This window comes from Leptonotus elevatus, chromosome 21 (genome assembly GCF_054856555.1).
Source record: "Leptonotus elevatus isolate MCC_2025b chromosome 21, RoL_Lele_1.0, whole genome shotgun sequence".
In the NCBI taxonomy this organism is placed as follows: Eukaryota; Metazoa; Chordata; class Actinopteri; order Syngnathiformes; family Syngnathidae; genus Leptonotus; species Leptonotus elevatus.
Genome location: NC_141259.1, coordinates 8185443 through 8211840, shown reverse-complemented (window position 1 = coordinate 8211840; position 26398 = coordinate 8185443). Strand labels below are relative to the sequence as shown.

Genomic DNA, 26398 nt, shown 5'->3' with positions numbered 1-26398 from the left:
AAGAACGGAATAAGGTAGAAACAAACTTTTTTTTTCTGATGAAAGATGAAAGTCCAATCTTTCAGTCCAAACAGAACATTTTTTGTGGACCTTGAAATATCAGTCAAAATGCTTAAATCGGCTGGCACTGACGGCATCCCTTTTCTGAAAACGTCTGGCAGTCAAAGAGTTAAACAGGTTGATCATCCATCCCGACTCTTTTCACCGATTAGATTGCTGAGCAAAAATAGTTATTAACACAACCTATTAAGATAATCAAGATTTTTTTTTTTTTCCAAGAGGCATTTGATAAATCGGACCTCGGGTAAAATTCTCAAATTCTGCCCGATTATTAGTATGTACCCACCCCACCTTAATACACAACAAACACCTTTATGAGTTATGATTTTTGATACTAATTGAAAGTACTGAGAATTTAATTTTTTTTTTTAATTGATACACCAAAATTAAATTGAGTGCATGATCAAGATAGCTCACTGTTACCCCTACACAAGACCTATTCAAAATTATGGTTGAATTACTTTTAAAAACGTGTAAACCTTCAGTTTCTTCTCTTATGCAATATTTTGTTATCTTACAGCAGTACTTCTCAATTATTTTTTGTTATGCCCCACTAGGAAGAAGAAAATATTTTGTGCCACCCAACTCTAAATAGCATAATTTGTCTACAAGTACAATCTGCAGAGGAGCAAATACTCCTTGCGCACTCTCTAACCATTGAGAGCACCATTGCCAACTACTGCAGGGGATGTGCAATAACTTTTTATTCTGGTACGGCACAAAAAACAAAACTCCCCACAATTGTTGGGTTCACCCCCATTTTTGAGAAGGACTGCCTTAAGGTGATCCATAAGTTTATTTTTCCCCTCCACAACTTTACTTAATCATTCTTTGTGGTCAATGTTTTTGTATTAGCAATATAATAAGTTACTGTAAGTCTGCCTCCAATGTTAGTGGTGCTTTGGTTTATGCCCATTCCCGCTCTCTCTCACTAAGAACATTATTTTAAATACATGGCGTCAGCATGTTCCAAATCTTTCAACCTTTTAGCCTTTTCTGTAATGCTCGCATAGGGAAAGGAAAGAAGGCTCACACACTCAAACACAAACAGATTTATTGCTTTTGAATATTTACACAATAGCTAAAGGGGACACTTTTTCATTTTCAATTTTCAACTAAAGACAGAATAATTTGTTGAGCCGTTCAGTCTTTAAAAGCAACACTAAGGAACTTTCCAGTTTACGTTGATTATGGCGACACCATATGGACAAAAGCGGTAATTTTATGCCTGAAGGAAGACCACATTTCCCATGAGGACAATCGCAATGTGTTGTTTTTTAGCTCACGCCATCGAGCTTTGGCATTCAAATTGACTTCTTAACAAATGGGGAAAGGGGGAAGTGACGTATGCCAGTAAGCAGTCAGCACATTTGTAGTTTTTTTGCATGGAAGTGTTTCTACCATTATTCTCAAAGTTGCTTAGTGCCAGTAAAAATGATGCAGACCCGCTGAGGCCATGGCAAAGGTACCATTTCAACTAGTTTTAAGTCGATATTTCATCAGAAGAGTTATGAAAATATTTTATTAAGGTTGAAAAGTTCCTTAAGGTACTGTAAATTGTATTTACATACTAATTAATGTAATAAAGTTAAAAAATAACCGACTCGAGCAGTAGTAAAAATCTGCCACATCTAGTCAGAACTATTTTACGAATAGATAAGATAGAATTTCCTCTTTTGTGTGTTCCCCATTATACTATGATGTTCTTTCGTACATTTACTAACATTTCAACGTGTGTACTTCAATTACAGTATATATAACGAACCATAAATTTAACTATGTTTTCAGTTGGAACTCCCCAAGCACTAGTAGTTCAGAGCTCTGTAAAACGACTGACATGCCAGCGGATGAAGCAAAATCAAAGCAGACGAAAATCTTATTTTTTAGGTTTTAGGTGAGTCTCAAATTTTTTGAGGGCCAACAAAATAGTGTCATCATCATGTCATAATGACACATTCTGAGCCCAAGGGGCTGCAGCTCGAATGATGATGATGATGATGCCTGGATATACCCTCTCTTGTTTCATGTTGACTAATATCCAGCTTTTTGCCAAATTTTCTTCTATGGTCTTTTTTGAGAAGTCTTTGATGCTGGGTACAAAGTGACTGCAGCACCATAGTTGCATCCGAGCAGTCCACGTCAAGAAGCAAACATCCATGACAGTGTATGCGGATGCAGCCTGGATGTTTTATCAGCTCTCCACACACTCACAGGGGCACCGCATGGTTGTCCATCGGATTTTTGGAAAGTTTATTTTTATTTTTATTATTATTAAAGAAGAAGAAACCTTATACAATGACCACTTCTCCTGCCACTGATTCTGAATGTCATTAGCTATCACTAACTTTCTTAAGCATTTGGGTCACATTATACCAATACGTTTAAAAATTAAGTAAAAAAAAAAAAAACTTTTATAATTTATTATGTCTACAGTCCACGATTTAGGTTCGGCATTTTTTTTTCCCATGAAGCCCATGCGCAAGTAATACACCGTGCTCTTATGGGAAAATATGGTATGTTTGTAGCGTTTAGCCTCCAAGTATGTTCGAACGTACTCGCTAATACGTACGAACATATTCACTGGTCAAAAATGTTCCATGCTTCCATAAAAGTAGTGTTGTCAGTGTACACTTTTCAAAAGAAGAGAAATATTAGATTTAAAAAAATTTTTTTTTTTAACAATGTGCAATTAGCAGTATTCCATACAAGCAAGGTTTACTGCAGGCGCCTTTATTTGGCATCTGTCAAGGATCTAACATGAATCTATCACTACTTGTTACATCAGCCTTCCCCCTCCTTGAAACTTCTCTTTATTTTTTTGCTGAAGTGGCTTTGAACTCCCACAGACCAAGGTGATCCCCACCGCACCTCTTTGGTTAGGTGCTTAGGTGGGATTAGGAGGGATGGATGAGGACTGAAGGCATCCTTTGCCTCCTTAGCAATAACACCAAAGGGAAAAGTAAAATCCAGCAGCGCGAGCGTACAATACACTGGACACCTCCGTATGCTTATCTTCTAACTGGCTCAAAATCACACACCCATCCTTTAGTTTCTTGTTTTTTTTTCTCTCCTTAATACCTCTCGTTGGTTCTCTCAATGCTCTACAAAGAGCTTCCGCTTTAGAGAATTAATAGGATTCATGAGCTACATCACACTCTTTTATTTTCTATTGGCGAGGGAACAACATCAAACTCCTGAGAGAGTTGAACAGAGTCATTAGCTAAAAAAGAACACACCATCTAATCTGTTAATAAAAACAGCGCCGTGTAAATGAGAACTGTCATCCAGTCCCCGGTGGGATTATCTTTTTTTCCACTGTACCCAACGCCTATCACCCAGGCTTCTTTGGCTGCTACCCACACTTGGGAGAACACGCTAGATGTTCCACTGCTGTTTGGCCTCCAGCAAGTCGAACACAAACCAAAGAACCTTTCAAAGTTAAACAAATCACCCTCTGGTGTTGTGTCCTTCCACATTTGGCTCCGACTCTCGCAGCAAACTAATGTTTGTCGACTACATAAACAGCTGCGTGGCACAGACAGTCGAGAAAACAACATGAGAAAATACCACGAGTTTATTTAACTTTCATGAAAGCAGCAGGAACAAAGTAGGTTAGTTGAAAGGATGATGTTCGTTGCACTAAATGATCTCTCATGTGAAATCAGTGACTTTTACACTCACAGTGCTACTACATAAACCCTTTCTTGACCAGGAGCGATCCGTGGCAGCACTGTATCCAATTCATCAGTACTAATTTGTGTATGCATTGTGTTTAGAGTCTGAGACTTTTGTTAGTCCTGAGAAATAAATCACTATAAAGGAGTATTAGGACCACATGTCGGTGCAAAAACAAAATATAGTCAATATAACACAGTAGAGTTGTGTGTGCTGACCTATAGTACAGCAAAGAAAGTCTTACTTTCTCTTCCATTGTCATTCTTAATTCATTCAAATCCTAAAAATGTATTTATCAGTTTTTTAATACTTTGTCCTTTAGTCCCAAAAATGTATTTATCAGTTTAATACTTTGTCCTTTACTCCCAAAAACGTATTTATCAGGTTTTTTTTAATGCTTTGTCCTGCACTCCCAAAAACGTATTTATACGTTTATTTGTATTTATTTATTTTTTAATGCTAGAGCATACAGAAGGCTTTGATGCAGCGTCTGACCTGAAGAGGTCGTTTAAAGCAATGGTAATTATTACCAAAAAAGCGGCCAGCAGGTGGCAGCAGAGTATAAGCGATCCCACAGTTTTAAACAGATTTGTGAATGATGATGAAACCTAGCTGTATTCTAATGCTAATCGCTATGAAACAGAAACTGATACAAATAATCCATGTTTTTATAGCAATAGAACACAATATTCTGTGGGCATCAGTGAAAATGGCTGGGAGTAAATGAGTTAAGCATCGTAAGCTTTCCAGAAGAATATTCCATAACTACAGTAATTATAATTAAATGAAGAATTTGTTATTGTATATAATCTGTATAATATTGAAGAGGTGGGCACTTGCATCTAGTGCTTTATGACACAAAAACTAAAAAAAAAAAATCTACACAGAGTAAGAAGGACTATCTGTTCTGACTCAGATCGACAGACGAAAAACTGCGTCAGTCAGTGCTCAGTCCGCATATTTTTCGAATGCTTTGCATCATATAGCATTTGCCAAAAATGTGGGCATCCGTCAACGATGGGGCCGACGGACAGCCGGACGTGCCCCCCCCCCTCTGGTACTTAACAAATTGGAACACATCATTCTCGCATAACAACAAGGATGAAATGTTTCTACAGTTTTTAAGCATTTCCTTTAAACGTCCATCCAGGCATTTTGCGGGCAGGTCATCAAAAAACATGTCTGGGAGGCAAGAGACTGATGAAGATAACCCAGACATCCTCTTCCCTCATATTGCACTACAGCTCTCCAAGGAAAGCCTGAGGCATTCTCAGGCCCTATGAGCTGTATAATAATCCCTCCAGCATGTTCTCGGTCTGCCCTAGTCGCTGAACAGCCCGCAGAACACCAGACAGACTGGAGGCATCCTAATCAGATGCCTTGACCACCTTGGCTGCTTCTTTTTACGGGGAGGAGACAAATTCTACCCTGAGCTCCCTCCAGACTTTGGAGCTGTACAACAAATCTCAGACTGCCTGTACCCACTTCTCATTCTTTCTGACCACACCGTAAATACTGTTTCTTGTAACTAGAGCCAAGATGTGGAACGTGTAACTCAAACAGTAAATCATTTGTCGACATTATATTACATTGCCTTTCAAAAACATGAGCAATAGATCGGCCAGAGGTGGGTAGAGTAGCCCAAAAATTTCTCAAGTATGAGTACTATTACTTTAGAGCAGTGGTTCTCAACCGCGGTCCTCGAGTACCCCTATCCAGCCTGTTTTGCGTGTCTCCCATAGCCGACGCACGTGTTTCAAATGATCCGCTAATCAGCCAGCGCTGCATGAAGCCAGATAACGATCCTCAGCGGTGTTGGCTGAAGGAGACATGGAAAATATGCAGGATAGGGAAACTCGAGGCCCGTGGTTGAGAACCAGTGCTAGTGACTAACTGGTAAGTAAGTACCTGCTGATTGTTTTGTTCTTCAATGAGAGCATGTACATTAAATACCATAAAACCCCACATGATTCACCGCCCCCCCCCTTTTTTTCATCTGTAAGGACTCCCCTCTTACAATAAGAAAAACTGCTTACCTTGGGCAAGAAATAGACCAAAGTTTTCTGTGCCTTCTTCCATCCTTCTTCTCTCAGCAAAAGAATGATTGATCTCTCCATCGGTGATAAGAGGCTCTTCCCCATTAGGTTCCTGCTGCCACCCCTGTCCCACTTTCCCTGAGCTATCATGGCAGGCCTGTCTGAGAGGCCAATGATAACGATAGGCCTGGGACACAAAAGGTAAATCAATCTTAGCAAGGTGGGAATGAGTGCGGATGGACGTCGGTGTATATTATTCCAAAAGCTGTCAAGGATATGTTAGCAGTGCATACACAAACATTTAGGCATGATCAAACATGCCGAGATACAGAGCAATTTGTTATGGCACTGCAACTCCAGTTCAACAATAGCAAATTAATATAGCTTGACTGCGTATCTGTAACCATTATTTTTGTTCGGTTTTCTTTTTTTACAAAATGGATTGAGTGTGGACAATTTGGTGTTAGCCGCCCCTCGTAACAAATGTCAGCTGAAAATGTGTAAGCTAGCAAGCTCGCCATTCGGCATTTCCACCCAAGGGACAGTAGTGCCATCTAGTGGTTAAATAATAATTTATTCATTTAAAAAAAAAAACGTAATTTCAGTTTCAGTTTCTATTTTTTTTTTAAAGATAATCGTAGGTCTAATAACCGCTATTTATATTACTTTCGTTACAGGAGGCTGCCATCTTTCTGCTTCCCGAATGTAGTTAGCCTCTGGTGGTGCTTGCAGCTAGTGTCAGACCCAAAGGGTCAAACGCCGCTTACCTTCCAGAGGTGAGGCCTGCAGGTGGCTGTCACTGTGATTCGGGCTCTCACTGCTCGTCTCCCGCTCTGCTCTGCTCTTGCTAGCTTCTCCCATTAGCCGCTCCAGCTATTTTTAAGCTGCTCCAACGAATTCTTGCTAGCCGTAACCTCTAGCCCCCGCTTGCTCACTCAAAATAATATTTGGTTGTAAATTGTAATTGGTGGTAGGCTTGCAAAGTGTGGTCTCAGGCACCATAGTGCGCGTGCTTCAAAATCATTACATTCTATTATTTCATCACTAGATGGCACTAACAAATATACACACTGTCCCTTAACAGTTAGCATAGCCACTCCTACACTGTGTTTTTCCACGCTAAGTTTTTATGGAAGAACCAAAGTTACTTTCAAAGTCTGAAACCACATCACGCACAAGCGCCTACATCTCCTAGAGGTGTGATGGCCCTGCTATCAGGTCAAAGCCAAATGATAAGCAAAGCTGAATTGAGTTTTGTTGGTCGCACAGATTAGCGTTAGCTTCTGATAAGCAACCATGTACTTGACTGCTCTGTGAAATTGTTGGCGCAGTAGCAATGGGAGGCATTTGTGTTTAGTGATGTGTCTGTGTGTCTCACGCACACGGTGTAATGTATGAAGTGCTGGCTATACATATGTAAAAAGGTTTTTATTGGATTTATGGAAGGTTCTAGTTACAACAAACTGGCTTCATAGGATTTTCCTGACATTTCCCCCCCCCCCCCTTTCTAGTTATGTAAACTTATGAGCAACCTTACAAACTGAAAGTAATCTTTTTCAAAACTAGATTTATGCAACCAACACTTACTACTATAATTAGATTTGGCTGTCAGTGTTGCAGGAGTGAACTATTGGTCCAGCAGCACAGAGCCATTTTTACTCATTTATTTGAAAATGCCCCAAAAATTATATTTTTTAAAGATTGAAGGTAAAGAACTGTCAGAGCTGGGAAGACATTCAATAATTGTGACGCATATGAAAGTGATCATGGAAAATCAATTGAACGCCATCAAATATATTTGCTCATATCAACCACATGACCTTTAGCAAACGCAATTTGACATTAAACTAATGTCTTCTTAATCAATATGCATTTCGCGGTTTTAACAGAGCATTGATTTTGTGAGTATACAAACCACTGCGAAGCTGTCTGGCACATCACAGTAATTTCATTTGTAGACTGATATTTAAAAAGAAAATATTATTGCTTTGAGTTTAATTTTTTTGTATTCTATTCACTTTCATTCTATCAAAACTACACAATATACTATAAGTTTGTCAGTCCAGCAAGTCAATTTGCTGAAAAGAAAACACTTGCACACAAAAAAATAAATCAATATTTGATTATAAAATGTGTATTTCTTATCTATGTTGTGACTATCGCAACAAAATCTTGTTATCTTTAAAGCTCACCTTGACAAGGTTATGAGGGATTTACTGATGGTCTCTGCTTGCTGTTCTGTTTGAGTAGCACCAGTTTAAATCCAAGGATACATGCCGGACCCGAGACGGGGGAAATGAACTGTTGAACAATGGAACAGCAATTTAGCAAAGTGTTATGCAGAGCCTGGTAAAACAGCCAAGGTTAAATTCTACTTAGTATATAGTCGGAAACGTATGGGCAAATACACACCTTGAATAAATATGAAGGGAATCATAACCACTAGCTGTAAATTTAAATATGATTGATCAAATATATTCTAAGCATGCAAACTTCTCATATTTGTATACACAAAGGTTTCAATACAATTTTAAACTTTTACACAAATATTAAGAAATCAACCCTTTCAAAAAATGTGTTGCAAAAAGCCGGAAAAAAGAAGTAAAACACACAATATTTTTAATGCTACATTCATATAAACAATAAAAAAATAAGATTTTTTTTATATTGTCCTATTTCTGATTAAAATTGATGGATGGATGGTCATGGATAAACCATATTAAAGGACAAATTAGATAATATAAGAAATTAAATATTCACTGTTATCTTTTTTCATCCAAGCTGATATTGCCAGGCTTCTTGTTCTGTCGACTAAAAAAAAATTATAGAATTTTGCGACTACTCAAGTGATGATTACTTGTCCTGGCATCAGTCTGAAAAAAAAAAGAAAAAAAGTGTGGTGTGCTCATTCATTACATTGCAGCTGCATATGGTGGCCTCACCTCTGACTAAGTGACTTTGCGTAAGTCTCCTTTCATTTACCACCTGTCTACTGTATGCTAACTGGACTGACTGGCCATTATTGTTTTTCCACCCGTGCCCCTCACCTCCTCCTCCGGCAACAATGTACATCCTGTGATAGCAGGTCTGAGCTGTCATATCAGTATTCCTCACCAACGAAAATATTAGGAATTTAATTACAGTGGCACAAAAGACAAGGCGGCGGCGGCTCAATGAAGTTTCATGGTCATAAGGCGACAGGAGGTTGAAGGCAGCATTTGCAAAATAATCATCGAGCTACACTTGATGAATTTTAAATGGCGAGATAAAAGGTGAGGTTTGGAATTGTCACAGCTGGGGGGGGGGGGGGTGAAGTATGCTCGTTTCATAAGGTACAGAGGAAATCCTGCTGTGAGATTTCAAACATTTTGCCGTCTGCGGGCCAAAGATACCAAGAAGTTCATGACCAGGTCGTATCGTCGGAACAAGGCTGGTATTTATATTAAAAGAGCTTTGTGATACTGTTTCAACCATGGTGGATCTATAACAAAGAAACGGATGAGCAGCCCGACAACTCAGTCTGCCCAAAATTTAAATAGCTGCCAAATGGTAGATAAGTATGGAGGACCAAAACTGCCAAAATTAAAAATAAATAAATGACTAAAGACAGAAAGAAAAAAAGAAAGAACTAAAAGTGAAAAAATAACATAGATATATAGATATATATATCTTAATAAATAAAATATACAAAAAAATAAAAGTCGAAATACAAAAAATAAATATGTACATAGATTTAAATTCCAATCAATAAATAAAAATGCTCTGCTCTCACATTTGTTTATTTCATGTTGCAGACGCTTTGTCAGGTCAAAATGTTATTTAAATGAGGGGGCGGGTCCTAAGTGTGTCTTGGGTAATAAATAAATGTGAGAGCATTTTTATTGATTGATATATATATATTCATTTTGACATTCTTATTTTTTGAATCTTGTTTTCTATTTTTGTATTTATTTTCACTTTTTTAGGGATATGTATACAGTATATATTTTATTTTATTTCCATTTGTATTTATTTTTTGTATTTAATTTTTGAATGATATTTTTTTATATCCGTTATTATTTTCACTTTTATTCATTTTATTTATTTATTTTTAATTTTAGCAGTTTTTGTCCTCCATAGAGAAGAGGATAGTTGCAGAAAATATAGATTATGGTGGATTCGTGTGTTAATGGACTCAAGACCACACTGCATTTTCAAACCTAATATGCTAGCACATAAAGATATTTTCATAAAAGAGATATTTTCTAATACTTAATATGTTAGTCTTGGATCGCCACCAGCAATTTTACTATGTTGCGAAATAGTGAAGTACGACTAATTTGCTACCTTGCTTGCATTTTCATTTCCGCACCCAGAGAACAGCCGCTTGCCTGCTTCGGACAATTTGTTCAGCACTTAAAATAAACTATATAGAGGTGATATGATTGATCGCTCAATGTAGCGCTCCCAGGCAGCAATATTTATCTGACCAAGCATGGAGCATTAGCAACAACTATCTGGGTATATGACTTTCACAGATGGCATAACTAGGGCAATGCTTCTAATAAATGTAAAAAGGCATGACTGGGTTTCACTCAAATTGTTTTAGCTGCCTCAGAAGGACGAGTGCTGACAAAGTCATGCTCATTCAGTACAGTAAAATTCCTTTCTAGAAAGTAATGCTTCTAAAGAGATTAAATCCAAAGGTGGTAAAAATACCAGGAAGAAATTAGTTTCACCTTAGTCTTTCGAATGAAGGGCTCAGTAATCAGGGTAATTGCAAATAATAACCCCGGCCCACGACGTAGGGCCTGGGGTTCTCAGCCAGCCCCTTCTGTCACTTTCCTTGTTCCCACTGTTGCTGTCATTAACATAGCGGGGCTGCGAGGCATATCCCGCTGTTCAGCATGATTAAGATAAGCACCGACTCGGTGTCATCAATTCCAGTAGCAGCTATTTCGAACGTATTTGTTTTGCTTGCATTTAGTACCTGGCTGCAAAAATTCCAACCTATGCACTAAAAAGTTTACCGTTTTTTTTATGCAGTCGAGCTTATATTGAAGTTAGTGCAGTACATTTAAAACGTCGAATATGCTTTTTTATTGTGTATGAATAATTATATATGTGGAAACATTTTGTGAGAACCAGTCCACATGTTTCAACTCAATTTTTTTCCAGCTGGAGAATAATTTTGGGTTAAGACAAACTGAAGACTTCATAATTGCCTGTTGAAGTGAATAGCTGTCACCCTCTAAGGGGCCATTTACACAAGACCGCCTTTAGCTGAAAAGATCATTTAACACTTCTCAAAGTGTACATTTACTGGACCACTACAATCAGTAGACATATGACTTACAATGATAACAGGTGTTCTGAAGACTGGTTTGGATAAGACCCAACCGCACAAGTGGAATTCATAGCTACTACTTAGCGTGCTTGTTGATTTGTTTTACAGATCCATGCTTAAGTGGACTGTTTTGACTACCGGTATGTTGTCGTGTGTACTTTTCCAAACCGCAAGGACAAAATAAATGTTTGAGTAATTGATATACTCACCTAATCTGCTATAGCACCCCTAGACACTGAACAAGTAGAGATGGGCAAGCTATTTTGAAAAAAATGGTGAGTTAAGCTACAAGTGGCAGCCATATTGGATGGGCCAAGTCTTCTTCTTCTTCTTCTTCTTCTTCTTCACTGCCCTCCACTGGTCAAATGGCAATCACAATCGAAACTTTTACATTTCTTCTTCTTATCTACTGCCCTCCACTGGTCAGATGAAAATCACAAACCAAACAACTGTTACATTTTTCAATAGAACGCAGTGTTTTTCAAAAACTGCAACATCACCCTTCTTCTATTCCCTGGTGAACAAACAAGAGCTTTTTCTGTGATGTATTATAACATTTAATTTTGATAATTTTATTTGTGTCCCTTTCAATATGACGCAGGTGGCTCTAGCGCCCTCTATTGATGAGCTGGCACTGACGCACAGTAAACATAGTTCTGTTCTATTGTTGCCGGCAAAAAAAACATGTTGGCCGCACGCACTATGTTAGCTGATTTGTGATGACTAGCTTAGCTGACAATTGTTTTCAGGAGATAACTAAATTTGTGTAGATTATTTTTCACAGGAGCTTCCTATTGGGTTGCAAAGTAATGGCAATGTGCAATGTGCAATGTAGATATTGCTCAACACTGAACAAGAAAATGGATGACTGGATATAAACTCTGATTAGCTTAGCAGCTGCTTGCTATAATGACATCAGTTGTCTGATCAATTTTGGAAACCTCCCATAAGACGTCTGTCCTGGAAAACATAGCCAGTTCTTTCACATCAGGCTCAAAAATATCGCCTCCGTGGTCGTCCCTTGCCATTTACAACACAGCGGATGATATTTGTCCAGTGTCTTAATGCTTAGATCCCTGTCTCCTAATTGATGTTGTTCTTCAGACAAGAATATTGATGGCATAGCTCAGCCAGATTGGCAGCTGCATGAATCGTTATTAGCCCGGCAGTCGGACACCCCGGCATGTTGCGAGACGATGTTCAAGTTATGCTGCTGGTCCCCGGGGGATGTGATCACGGCTCAGACAAGAGATAATTAACCATCTGAGGCCAAGAGCCCACAGGCCGGCGACCCGCTGAGTGAATGGGAGGAAAACACAGGATAGGATAGCGACCCCTGTGGTGCGTTGACACCCTACAAAGCAGTTGATGGACATCCAAAGCCTTTTTGATGACATCACAATAATATGGTATGAACCTTTATTTATCACTGCTGCGAAAGTGGGTTGACGTATATAAGCATACAGACTTTAATCTGTTTGAATGTACTTACAAATACATTTGAATGTACTCTGAGATGCGTTCAAAAGGTACTAACGTATTTAAATAATAGGGGTGTCAAAATTGGTGCGTTAATTTTGAGTTAATTCAAAGTTCCTTTAACACCATCATTTTTTTTAACGCGCGATTAATGACCACCTCCATGTCAAAATTTTGCAGTATTAAATTGAATGATAATGCATGTATTTGTGTACAATTTTAAAAATATGAATTAATAAATAATAATAATAATAAATAAAAAATATGCAGAATTTCACAAGTTACTTAAAGTTAAGAATAGATAGTTCTTAATATAAAAGGAAAATGCACTCAGCTCTCACCAATGTCTTACAGATGCAATAATGCAATCTAGTGGCAGTAAAATGACCAACACAAATCAATCACACTAATTTTTTACAGTACAGTACATCTTTTTAATTTTAACGGAATTTTATAAATTATTATGAAATTACTGTATCAATGACTAAAAGATGCAGCCATATTTTTATTAGTTTACCATTTTTTTCCACTTTTATGATGATAATTTGATTGTACATTTAGAACAGATAAAATGTGTGATTAATCATGAGTTAACCATTGAAGTATTGCGATTAGTTACGATGAAAAAAATGTAACCGCCTGATACCCCTATTAAATACGTTTAAATGTATTCACAAATATGTCCGAACATATTTGGCAGGTCCACGCTTCCATACGATATAGTTAACTTTTAGTTTGCTGATGGGCTAAAATGGCTTCTTGAATATAGATCATAATTCTTGATGACCTGCATGTGGAAACATTTTTTATATTTACCGGGTATTTATTTTAACATTTGTCTGGATGAATGGTCAATGGCCTTTTCTTTTTTGGGGGAAAATACCCGTACAAGTGTAAACATAAGTTAATCTTTGTTAGTACAGTATTTAAAATAAACATTGAAAAAAATGCATCTCAAGTGCATCAAAGACATTTCATTTTGCATTTTTATTAGGGGTGTCAGGCGATTACATTTTTAAATCATAATTAATTGCATTACCTCAATTGTTAACTCGCGATTAATCTCAAATTTAATATATGTTCTAGATGTACAATTTTTTTTCAAGTTTTCATACTGTTTACAAAAGTAAGCATCTTTTAGTCATTGATACAGTAATTTAATAATAATTCATAAAATTGAATTAAAATAGATGTACTGCATTGAATAAAAAACCCGATTGTGATACTGATTTGTGTTGAGGACTTTTTTCTGCCACTAGATGGCATAGTTACATTTGTAAGACGGTAACAGCTCAGCGTATTTTTGTTTTCATATTAAGAGCTATCCAAGCTTTAATATGAAGTAACTTGAAACATTCCGCACAGTTTTTAAATTGTAAAATACCTCTGTCTCCACAAAAATATGCATTATTATTACATTTATTACTGCTAGATTTTGACGTGGACATGCCTGCTGCGTTGTGACTTGAATTTCCCAGTAAGGCCAGTAATTAACTGTGCGTAAAAAAAAAAAAAAGGCGTTAAAAGAACTTTAAATTAACTCAAAATTAATCAAGCAGTTTAATTAAGAATTTGACACCCCTAATTTTTCTAGTCACAACATGGTGACGATCAAGCTGAAATTTGAGCCCTTTTTATCACTTTGCAACATCCACTGAATTTTCTTAAACATTTTTTGCAGGATAAAAGTTTCGAACATTCTCCAGTGTTATGACATTATTATGTTAATAATTAACTTACTGCAGTTGAAGCAGGCAACATATTAGAAACGCCTCAGCATCAAGCGCAGTTCTATGAGAATCACTGCAAACTACAACTTCAATAACTATTACATTGGCCATTAGAATATTATCTTTAGGAAATGTGTTCGCTATCACTTAATTATTACAAATCATGTAAAAATGTATGTTTTTCCTTAAATTGTGTTGAACAAAATATCTTTTTTAAAAAACTGCTATTTGTCATAAGAAGTTGTTCACAAACTTGAATAACAAGCACAAAGGTGCTAACACCTTTCCACATTAATTGTATATCATTATAAACTGCAGCGCTGATGATTCAGGCACTTTTTTTTTTTTATAGAAACCTGCATCTCATTATCAGAGAAACATCCAAGTAAAGATGAATGACCTAAAAGCAAATCGCTCAGCTCACATTATAAAACGCCATCTTTCTCGGATTTGCATAAAATATCAAAACATTAAGACCTCAATTTTCCTCATTTATTTCTGGATATTCCAACTTCACACAAACAGCTTCTCCTTTTTGTTTTCATCGCATTTGTCAGGGAAGTGAAGAGATGCTCATCACACAAACACGTTTTCCCACAACCTGACAATCGCAGCCCCTTTGAAACAAGCTCAGAAGAGACATAATCCAAATACTTCCAGATCGGATGTTCACACACACGCACCGACCCCAATAATTACACACCTTCAATTGAACAGCGGATCAGGTGAAGCAATGTGATTGAGTGGACGGCGGTTGTGGACATAGGATTAAGCGCCATGTTCATTTTGTGCTCAACATGGATATTGACTTTCTGTTGTCCTACAGTCACTTCATCCCTTCTGCACTGTTGACATGACGACTCGCACCTTAATGCACCAGGCTGACACTAATGTGGTGGCGAATCAGCGCTGGATCTCTCAGAGTGGGTTACATCAAACCCAATTGCTTAATTCACCAGTTGTTGCGTTTAGCGTCTCTCCTTTCATCAGGAAAAAAAGTATATTTGTATCGGTTTCCCATTTTGCAGCAATTAACATTAGAATATACAAGTTCTCTTATACTTTGCTGCCACCTTCTGGCCTTCTTTTGGTAATAACGACCATTTTTTTAAAGTGACCTCTTCATGTCAAAAGCTGTCTCAAAGCCTTCTGTATGCTCTAGCATAAAAAAAGGACAAAGTATTAAAAAAACAACAACATTTTGTAAGTTTTGAATGAGTTAATCAATAATTGGAAATATCAATCATTTTCACTAACTCAATTATCAAATGTGCTCACAATTAACAAGATGAGTAGAATATGACACACCCTGTGCTTCTCAATTTTGTTACACAGGGGAAGAAGAATATACGACTATAAATTGTATCGTTTGTCTATAAAATAAGTGGACAATAAGTGCACCCCTGCAGATGAGCTAATACTCACTGCGCACTCTGACAAAAAGAGTGCCACTGCCACCTACTGTAGTGGATGTGCAATTACATTTGATTCTAGTACGGCACAAAAAAAATGCACCCATTCAAAAAGCTGCTTTTGCTCATGTCTACTTTTACACTTGAAAAAAATCACTCGCGTCACCAAAATGACAGATTAAATTACAAAAACAATAAATAATACATAACCATTCCCCAATGCAACCTTTTTTCAGACTCTACCATATAGATCACGGGTCTCCAAAGGGAACCACAGCTGGTAAATTATCTTCCCTAAGGGAGCGTCCCATCTTTGAGTGTGAAGTGATATATTACCAATATGAAGCGTCTGGAGCTCAAGTATTTATTTACAACCATAGTAAAGTATTTTCATTGCTACTCTGCATCTTCACAGGGAATTATGATCACTGCAGATTTACAGCACCGTTTAAAAAAAAATATATATGGACAAGACGTGTTTTTTTTCCCTCTCTGTATCACGATTCAAAACAAGTTCCAAAATAACAGTTAAAAGACTATATATATATATATATATATATATATATATATATATATATATATATATATATATATATATATGGATAGTGATAATTTTCTGATAGGTCTATATCTCAATGTGGGACATGTAAAGAACATTTACATTCATAAAACATAAAATGTATCTGATAAGTCACAGTTAATGTATCAGATAAATACTCAATATTGTTGTTTAATAATCATTTTCAATAGATGTTGCATGATCAATATTATATAAAATAAAATAAAAGATAATCGATGATTGATTCAATCAGAAGATGGACCAATAAACTTTTTTTTTTTAAGTTTATATTATTTACTCTCCATAGTGAAAACCCACATATAAATGACGTCAATTAAAATGAAGGTGAAAAAAATTATAATATGTAATGTCTTCTAATTTTGTGGAGCCGATCAATTACGTCATTGATTGATTAGGCAAATTAACACTTACAGCCGATCACCGAATTTGCATAAAATGCAAAAAAAGTCTGATTCCGATCCAGCCAATCAGATCGGTGTAAAATCTACTTTCCAAGCAGACAAAGTTAGAAAAAAAAACCCTGAGTTCCTCTTCTCAAGTGAAGAGAAATAAATGAGTAAGAAGCAGGAAGAGGGAATAGAAGAAAATAAAAATCAACATGCTTCAAATTCAAAGGCTGGGAGACATTATGTCCATTTATCACCTGCTGCAGTGTGAAGAATAAAAGGCCTTGTACGAATGGAGTCCATTATGGAACGAGAGAGCCGCTAAGCCGCTTGCCACTGTTGATTTCTTGCAAAAGTCGATAAATTGAGCAAGGCCTAAGAAGGCTATACGTTGTGTTAAACAGTGAGCGCCCCGCTTGGCATGCTGCATTTGTCAGCGCCGCTTTAGCTGATTGCATCGCTGTATTGACTCGCCGTATTCATGCGCTCGCCATGCAGAAAATGCACCGCAGAAAAATGCTCTCTGATTGTGCTATAATGACTCTAATAATGCCGCTCGTTTTACACCGTGTTCCTTAAACCAAGATAGAGCAGGGCAGATTTGGACACACAGATCACACCGGGATCAGTGCTAACAACAGGAAAAAGACACAATGATAGCTAATCAATACCCTATGTGTCACTCATTCCTTTATACATAGTTATGTAAGACAGTTTAAAACAAAGAGGCAAACTAGGGACTAGGCAAAATGAAAATAATAAATCAACAAAGTACAACAACATGGTTCAAAGTAACAGGGAATAAACTTTCAACAAAAGGAAACATGACAGGTTTAACATGCCTCATTACGACGACAACAACAACGACGAGAAAATCACCTGGTAGACAAGGAACTGAGCTAACAGGCTGAAATGAAAGCTAACAGCTAAGCTAAGACAGCGAAGACAAGAGCCATTTCTCAATTTACGTTCTTGTCAGTTTTTACGTCCTTGTGGTTTTGTGAAACATCAGTCGTGTACTGTTCGAATTGAAAGTACAATTAAACCAAGAATGCACGGAATAACTGGATGTTGTTCTTGTCAGATAGCTTCAATCAAACTAGCTGAAAAGCTAAACCAACCAACCAACCACTTGTGAAGGTTTTGGATAGGAAAAAAGCTTTTACATTTTGTGCTGTTCACCCAGCAAAAACGTCTGTGTCAAGGAAGGAAATTAACAATTACACAACCGTTCCAAATTTACAAAAAGCCCTAAATTCTGAGCTATTTTTTTTCTCGCGTACGTTCTTAAGAAAACTGTACTTGGTGAATTTGCAAGATCTGTTTACTTTATATTGAGAAATGGCCAAGACATGGAACACAAAAAAAACAAGACACAATAAGAAAAATAAACTAAATATAATCTCAACCAAACCAATAAAAACACAGATCATGGCAATATTTAGCATTAGCACATGAAAGCAAAACAAACAAATCACTCCTACTCCCCCTAAAACTTTTTAACCTCAAAATTCCACCACCATAAAGATGAAAACAATTCTAAATCTAATCATAAATTTCAGCAAAATTGGCCTCAAAGCCGAACAAAAATATATATATATATACAAAAAAATAAAAAATAAAAAATATAAATAAATTGTACATTTGAATTGCTGTCTAATATTTGGGTTTCTGGAGTGTCTGCCCACCCATCAACTGTAAAATTCCACAACCAAGTAATACTTCTCGTAAGCTGCTTATGTTAAAAAAGGAATCTTTAAGCAAGTCATTCAGGCTAGGGCTAGTTTAACATATACATACGTTCACATCGAGTTTCTCCACCCATGACTTGGTATTTGCCATTTTCTTTTCTCGTTTTTTTTCTACTTTCCGAACAGCTAACACCGTTTTGCCACTGCGACGATAGAACAAGGTTACATAGGCTATTTGTTCTAGTTATAAAATTCAATTTGTCTCATCAAGATGACATTTGACCTTTAGCTGCATGTCTAACTTGCAGTAATTAGGATGAATGTAAATACACCACTTTTAATGCGCATCTATTTCTGTTTATTAAATAAATCAACAGTGTCCCATATTAGTCACACCGTGTGCGTTTTTGTTTTTTTTGCCATTCGTCTCATTATTGCAGTAAGTAGCACCGTGTTTTCCCTTCGCAGGTTCCCATCCTGTCTCGTCTTACCAGTGTCTCTCATTATTCACCCTCAATTATGTGAAGAGTTTGTCCTGCACTGCTTAATTACTTCTTCCAGGAAGATGATAAGTTAATTTTTGCGATTAACCCTCTGACACTTCAGCAGACGAGAATATCATGAGCAGATTATCTTTTCCGTTACCGGCTGACATCGGGTGCATTTATTTGCAATTCTAAGAGCAGGAAAAAAAATAAAAAATTCAATGTTTATTCATTCATGACCAAAAATAAAATAGGTGGACTGATCATTTAATTGCAAAATCCATTTAACTGTAACTGGGTTCTCTCGCATTGAAATGAAATGTCCTTGGGCCCCTTGATGGTATTGTCATGTAAAGAAGATGGCAGGAAACAAGTTGCAATTAGCGCTCTGGCTCGCATCCCTTCATCTCGCTCTCTCCCCCCACTGCACCATCTCCTCTGATTACTGGCATTACAGCAAATTTGCAGTTGATAATCAGCTTCAGATTCCTGCTAAATTTCTCATTACTCTGCTGGAGATGTCACTTGGGCTTTGAGTTTGAATTAATAGGGTTTAATCTGCAAGTGTGTGCGTGTGGCTGCGCATGCGTGCCTGGCCCTGCATCCGTGCCAACGCATGGCCTCAGACACATCACACGCGTCAGGTACAATCTTGTAAGGATTCCCATGATGCCTCTTGTTTAACAATTACCCTTCATACTTCATTATTTCTGATTGCTGCGGAATAATTATGTTCAACTTTCTCAGCGCAAAAGCTCAACATTCTTAGGAGGAAGAAAGTCCAAAACGTAACTCTTTTGCCACCGCCATGAACATAGACGTAGCTAGCTCATTTTGGGGCACCCTTAATTGGGATTCCAAGCACACCCAAAATTCAAGATTTTGCTTTTAAATGCATTTAATTGTTGACAATGTACGTTCTGAGAATTACTAAATTCTAGTCTAAATTAAAAGAGTAAATAAATAATAATGATAAAATAAACTTTCCTTTCTTTTCTTTGATCCTTCCTCTGGTCTCCTGACAACTAGCTGGATTCTGAGGTAGTCGGTTTAGGTGAATGTATGGGATTTTTTAATAGGTTTTAGGTGAATTAATGAGTACACACTCACACAAAATAAAAAAATAAAGCAATGATGATGACATGTTGAATCGGTAAAATTATCGAATGAACAATACTGAGCTCTCTCAGAAAAACTGAAAAAGAAAAAAAGAGTAAATAAATACATAAATAGTTCTATTTTAAATTAAAATAGAATAAATAAATATATAAAAATAAATATTTTAATAGTTTAAATTTAGTAATTTTAAGAATTACTGAAATAATTCATTTTAGAGTTTTGATTACGCTCCTTTTATTCTCTTGGCTTGGTGGACGTCTTCAGCTCTTCTGTCTTGTGCTTTTGGTTGTGTGAAGCACATTGCCTTATGTGTGATGTGTATAAAGAAGGAACTGCATTTCATATGGACTAAACTGAACAGTATGTCGTCTTATTAAGGTGCATCTATTTTTCATTGGTATAAATGCTTCTTTTTTACTATGCCGTTACAGATGAAAATGATCCATGCTCATATAGTCTACCCATCATTTATATTTTCTTGGCTGTAAGTGGACAATCCAACTGTGATTCTGCACTTTTCTTTCTTAATCAAAATGTGAGGCAACATGCTGCGTTCCGCAGAATTGATTCATAATCAGTTCCCAGTCATTAATATGATTACGATATGGACACCTGGCTTGTGAATAAACAACATTCTCATTGGCCCCCTGCCATGATCACTTGAAAATTATCCCACCGAATGCCACTTTGCTCATCAGCAGCAATATACTGTAGCTTGCTGTGGACATGACAAGGGAGAACTCAGAAGGCAGCTTGATGAAGAGCTAAACATTTGTACTCGTTTGACCATTTCTGTTATTTTTCTAATCTTGCTGTGGAGGGAGTCGTAATCATATCTAAACTTAATAGGCCTCATTGTTGCCGATTCGTCATGTCTGCTTATTGAATGCGATGGCAAGATACTCAAAAACACAATTCATTTCGGTTTGTTTTGTTTGTAGCTTGTTGTCACTGGCCATTACTGTATCAAATCATCTTTAATTAGAGGCACGGGCATTAGAACTCTGGAAACAAGAGATATAATCAGCACAGATTTGCTTATCACAATCGTTCAATGGTGCATTTCTTAACCCTGCAAAATCAAACCCTAAAAGTGGTGGCATTAAAGGCTTAATTGCAGAAAGCGCCCATCAACGTGCACGTTTGGGTGCAGCTGCCATCATCTTCGCTTAAGCCAATCACAGTGCAAACCACTCTCGAAACATAGAAACTGATTTATCCAGAGATCTTCACCTCGCTGGAAGCCAACCCCGACATGATTCTCACTGACGTCCCTCCCGTTGTAGTCTGGAGGCGCTGTGGTCCAGTCTGGTGCTGCGCCCCCACAGCTTCTCTGATACCCAAAATATTACCTTCGTGTTTTAACAGTGGGAGTAACAGCATGAGATGTGAACCCAGAAGACAACGCGGTCTTCCGGCCTCGGCGGAGTAATGTCACAAAGTTTTGGGGAAAGAAAGTGTGGGCGGTGCAGCTACGTAGGCACAGAAAGTCAGGTTTGAAATTAGAAGTCAAGATACAGGAATCAATTACTTATTACATATGACAATTTGTAATTTTGGTACAGATTTTTAGCAAGCATCGTGGAAGCATGTCAATGCTTAATTAGCTTTTGCAGTCCACAAAAAAATGATAAGGTGGGCCAGATCTGGCCCCCCGTGCCTTGGAGTTAGACACCTGTCATTTAGTATAATAGAAGTATAACGGTGTTTTCACCAAGCAGTCCGGTTGAGTATGGACTAGGACCATTTTTAAATTGAACCTCAGGTTTAGTCCGGTTTCAAAAATATGAACTAAAGTGAAAAAAAAAAGCTTTATTCAACAACATTAATGTAGACATCCAATTTAAATTCACTATCCAGTTCATGACCGTTAGCCAGGGTGCCAGAGGGCCCCAGTTAACAGGACAAGGGCCACTGGGCCCAAACACAATGACTTCTGTTTTCTTCTCATTCAATTTTAAGAAATTCAATGCCAACCAGGCCTTGATTTTCTCCAGACGTGACAAAAGTTACCTCAAAGAGGCTCAGCAGGACATAGGGATGAACAATTAATTGAAATTCAATTACAATTTTAATTATTACATTCCACAATTACAAATCAGCATATTCCTAAAAAGATTAACATACATTTTTGAGTCGCTTAAATTTATACCTTTTTAAAATAACTAATTTAATAAATTTTGTTTCATCCTGAAGGAACTTGCATAATTATAGTCTTTCAAATTTTTTTATTTGTCTTAATATTTTATATTTGTTTTTTTACATTTAAATATTTTCTTAGTTTGTACCAAAATAAATAAATAAATAATCGTCCTACTGCACATGAAGCACTCCAACTTATAGAAAACAAAGTTTTTGCCAACATAAAAAAATAAATATTATACAATATTATAAATTCTGTCTGGTCCAAAAGGAACTTGCATAATAGTGTTTCTATTTTTATTTTTTTTATTGGTCTGAATATTTTTAAAGAGTAACCATTGTTTTGTACAATAAATAAATAATCGTTTAAATAATCGTGATTTCAATTACTGCGAAAATAATCGTGATTATTAACCCCCCCAACCCCCCCCCACCCCCCATAATCGAGCAGCCCTTGCAGGACATACTGTAAATCTGGCAGACATCCGCATAGGAGTGGAAGGATATACCATGGACCCCAAGGGCGGCAGATGCCTGATATAATGAAATCAGCAGAGTCCCCAGGATTGAACCCTGTGGAACACCATATGAAAGTGGGGCAATGCAGGACTCAAAGCAACTAAGGCAAACACAAAACGTTCCATCAGCCAAATAGGATCTAAACCACTCAAGGGCACTACCACTAATGCTCGCCTAGAATACAGTGGTTCACCATATCAAGCCGAGAGGATGTCATTAAAGACCCGTAAGAGTGATGACGACAGGTCAGTGGAAAAAAAAAAAAAGAAGAGACACGATGCCATGAAACAAATGTACCCCATGAAATATTCAGATTTTGCAATCTTTCATCACTAAAAGTGCTCAACTGTCACAATGAATTGAAGTTGGACTCATTTCTAACGTGCTGTATATACAAACGGTTTGTGGCAGATTCACCTTGCCTGGCGTCAGACGCAGGGGGGGACTTTACAGATAAGCAACCAATAATATTTAAGCAGTGGGTGAGGTAATGCAAAATTCAGCCTTCTCACTTCATGCTGCGCCTCAACCAAAGGCAGACGCACATATAAATAAATAAGTTGGCAGGAGATGTGCTCTTGAAGAAGCATTAGCAGGCTGACGGCTTAAGCTTAGGGAGAGAGGAACGAGGGACAAATTTAGCAGCAGATCTTAGAATAACTAGGTGGGGATAAAGCTTATAAAAAGTGCAAATGGCTGCACTTCTGGACAGCGTGCTTAAGGATGACAGGGATGAAATGCTGACTTTAATATTTGCAGTTTAGCGGGAAAAAAAAAATCATCATTAATATATGCACTCAAACGGCAACATATTCATGCTACCTTTTTTTTTTTTTTTTTTTGTTATTGTTGGATGAGATGTAGCTTTTTATTTATTTGACTCATTCCTAGGAGTCATTCATTTGCATTTCCAATCCGGCACTGGGTCCAAAAGTGATATTTTTGCACCACACCCGAAATCCCGAGTAGGGCTCCCGCGACTGCCAACTTGTCGAACGTCCTTCACGTGTCACGGTTTAAGAAAGAACGGCGTCAAATGGACACACGCAGCGCTGGTCTCCTGCCCATCCTCCCTCGGCAGCTGATAAGCGGGATTGGACTCTTAGCTTCAGTGACTGGGACATCTGGTCCTCCCTGCAGACATACGCCCCCCCCACATTGGTCCGTCATCATCTTCAAGCATTCAAACAGAAACGTGGCTTCTCGTCTCTCCTCCAAGTCCTCCACTCGAGTCAATACACCGCTGCTCCTGGAGCTATTACCGATATGCTCCGGCCGAGTGTAAAACTTCTATCTTCTGCTTATCAGCACAGCAGATACCGTCCGGGAAGAACTTCCCATTATGGCACACCGCCTCTCTATTTTCCGCAACAATGATACAGAAGTTGTCTTGCTGTGTTTGAGCCCTTCGGATCGGAAGTTTGAGTATTTAGTTGCAAACATATTGACAGAAATTGTTCATTCTTTAAAACCTTTATGAGCAAAAAAAAAAAAAAAAAAAAAAAAAGGGAGAAGTTTATGACTTAAGATGTTTTTTTCACAATTTCTCTCTCACGAAAAAAGACTAAACAAATCAAGTGTGGGTAATCCTGTGCTTGAAGAATAAGTGGAGCCGTCGGAAATAGATTAACCTTCTAAAACAAATGTAGTCTGTGACATGCACTGCATTGTAAAGTGAAGGGGGGGTGGGGGGGGGGATATATGTTATTTGGCGTGTCAGGGAATAAAAACATTTTAATCGTAAATAATCGCAATACTTTAATAGTTAACTCACGATTAATTGCAAATTTGATATCTGGTCTAAATGTACAATAAAACGAATAGAAATATGGCTGCACCTTTTGTCATTGATAGAGTGATTTTTTATAATCAATTGTAAAATTTTGTTAAAATTAAAAAAGATGTACTGTGCGGTACTGTAAAAAACAAGTGTGATATTGATTAGTGTTTGTTATTTTCTGCCACTAGACAGCATAATTGCATTTGTAAGACATTGGTGACAGCTCAGTGCATTTTTCTTGTCATATTAAGAGCTATCTAATCTTTTAACATGAAGTAGCTTGTGAAATACAACTTGACGCCCAGTCTCCACAAATATATGCATTATTATTAAATTTTTATACTGCTCAATTTTGACGTGGATGTGTCTGCTGCGTTGCGACTTTAAATACTTTTTAAGTAAGGGGCTGACATTTAAAAAAAAAAAATAGTGGCTTTAAATTAACACTAATTTTGAAACCCCTAATACATATATATTTTTAAAGCATTGTGGGCTATTTCAAAAGTTATTTATAGTATATGCCACGGGCCACTGAAAAATGGATGCCGTGCCACAAATGGCCCCCGAGCCATAGTTTTGACACCTGTGCATTGAAACAATCCAAAAAGTTACTCAGGTAAATATAACAAACGAACTGCAGCTTGTTTACCCCCCATCTCAAGTGATGATGAATCAAAACGAATGCAAGCGCCTTTTTTTTAAAGACTACGAAAGCTGAACTGCTCTCCTTTGACTTTCCATAAACAACGTTGGCCCCTGGGGTGGCTAATTTTGAATGTAATAATCTATTTAATCACAAGTTAACATTATTGATCCTTGTGTTAAAAGCTATTTACGTGAGGGCCTGTGGGCTGGTCGAGCGACGAGCGCACTCCCCTCTGTGTCATTAATTTCCCATTTCAGCTCGCCTGAGGCCTGCAGCCTGCTGAGGAGATAACAAATTAAATGTGCGGGAAGGATCATTTATGCCCGGGCTCAAGAGGACACAGTAACTCCTCGCTTAGGTCATCACATCACAAACACATTTATGTCTACTAGGCTAACACAATTATACTGTTTGCACCCTGTTGTCTAACCGACATGATGACATAAGTGACCGTGATGCTTAAAGTTTTAAAATCCCAGACTTTCCCACAGATTGTTTTTAAAGGCCATCATTGTTTTTTGAAGGGAAAAAAACAAAAAAAAACCTGCATGGATTTAATGTCAAGTATAGGAAATGAAAATCAATCTTTTTTTTCTGAGCATGTGTTTTCTCTAATGTTTGGTCTATCGTTTGCCTGTGCCTCTTGCTGTATAGATTTTATTTGTATTTATTTATTTTTTTAAGTTAATCGCCCAGCTCATTTTACAACATGCATGATCTTAACTCATTCACTGCCATTGATGGCTGTCGACGTCAACAATTTATTTGAACTATTCCTATTAGTTTAACATTTTTTCCCCACTTTTCTTAACAAGAGTATGAAAATCTAGAATTTTTTTTTTTACATTTAGAACAGATACAAAAGTGTGATTAATCGCGAGTTAACCATTGAAGTCATGTAATTCATTGCAATTAAAAATTTTAATCGCCTGACGCGAAAAAAAAAAAAAGGATTATTAAAAATTAGGGGCGTCAGGCGATTAAAATTTTTTAATCTTAATTGAATCCCATGATTTCACTAGTTAACTCACGATTAATCACAAATTTTATATGTTCTAAATTTACAATTTAAAAAAATCGAGGTTTTCATACTCTTAACAAAAGATATAAAAACTTAAAGTTAAACTAATAGAAATATTTCTAATATTTTTTTACGTCTATAGCCGTCAATGGCAGTAAATGAGTTAAATCGTTTTTTTTAATTTTGTGTGTGTGCTTGTTTAAATAGGACTTTTGCAGCTTAACGTCTAAAATAATACTTGGCAAGTGACACCATCATGACCAACATTAAAATATAATAGCGTTACACCGTTTTTTAAAAGAGTTTATTTA

General features: G+C 37.1%; 1 protein-coding gene across 3 annotated transcripts in view; it reads right to left on the bottom strand.

The window, feature by feature from the left end:
* Positions 1–11435, bottom strand: part of adarb2 (adenosine deaminase RNA specific B2 (inactive)) — a 191352-nt gene extending 179917 nt beyond the window's left edge. For all 3 annotated transcript variants that reach the window (XM_086066302.1, XM_086066301.1, XM_086066304.1), the window contains exons 1-3: positions 11307–11435; positions 7964–8072; positions 5772–5958 (exon numbers count right to left, since the gene is read on the bottom strand). Coding sequence is in view for 1 of the 3 variants with exons in the window: in XM_086066304.1 (XP_085922430.1) it covers positions 5772–5814 (43 nt within the window). In the remaining 2 variants the exon portion in view is untranslated. The remainder of the gene's footprint in view (positions 1–5771; positions 5959–7963; positions 8073–11306) is intronic.
* Between the last annotated feature and the right edge of the window lie 14963 nt (positions 11436–26398).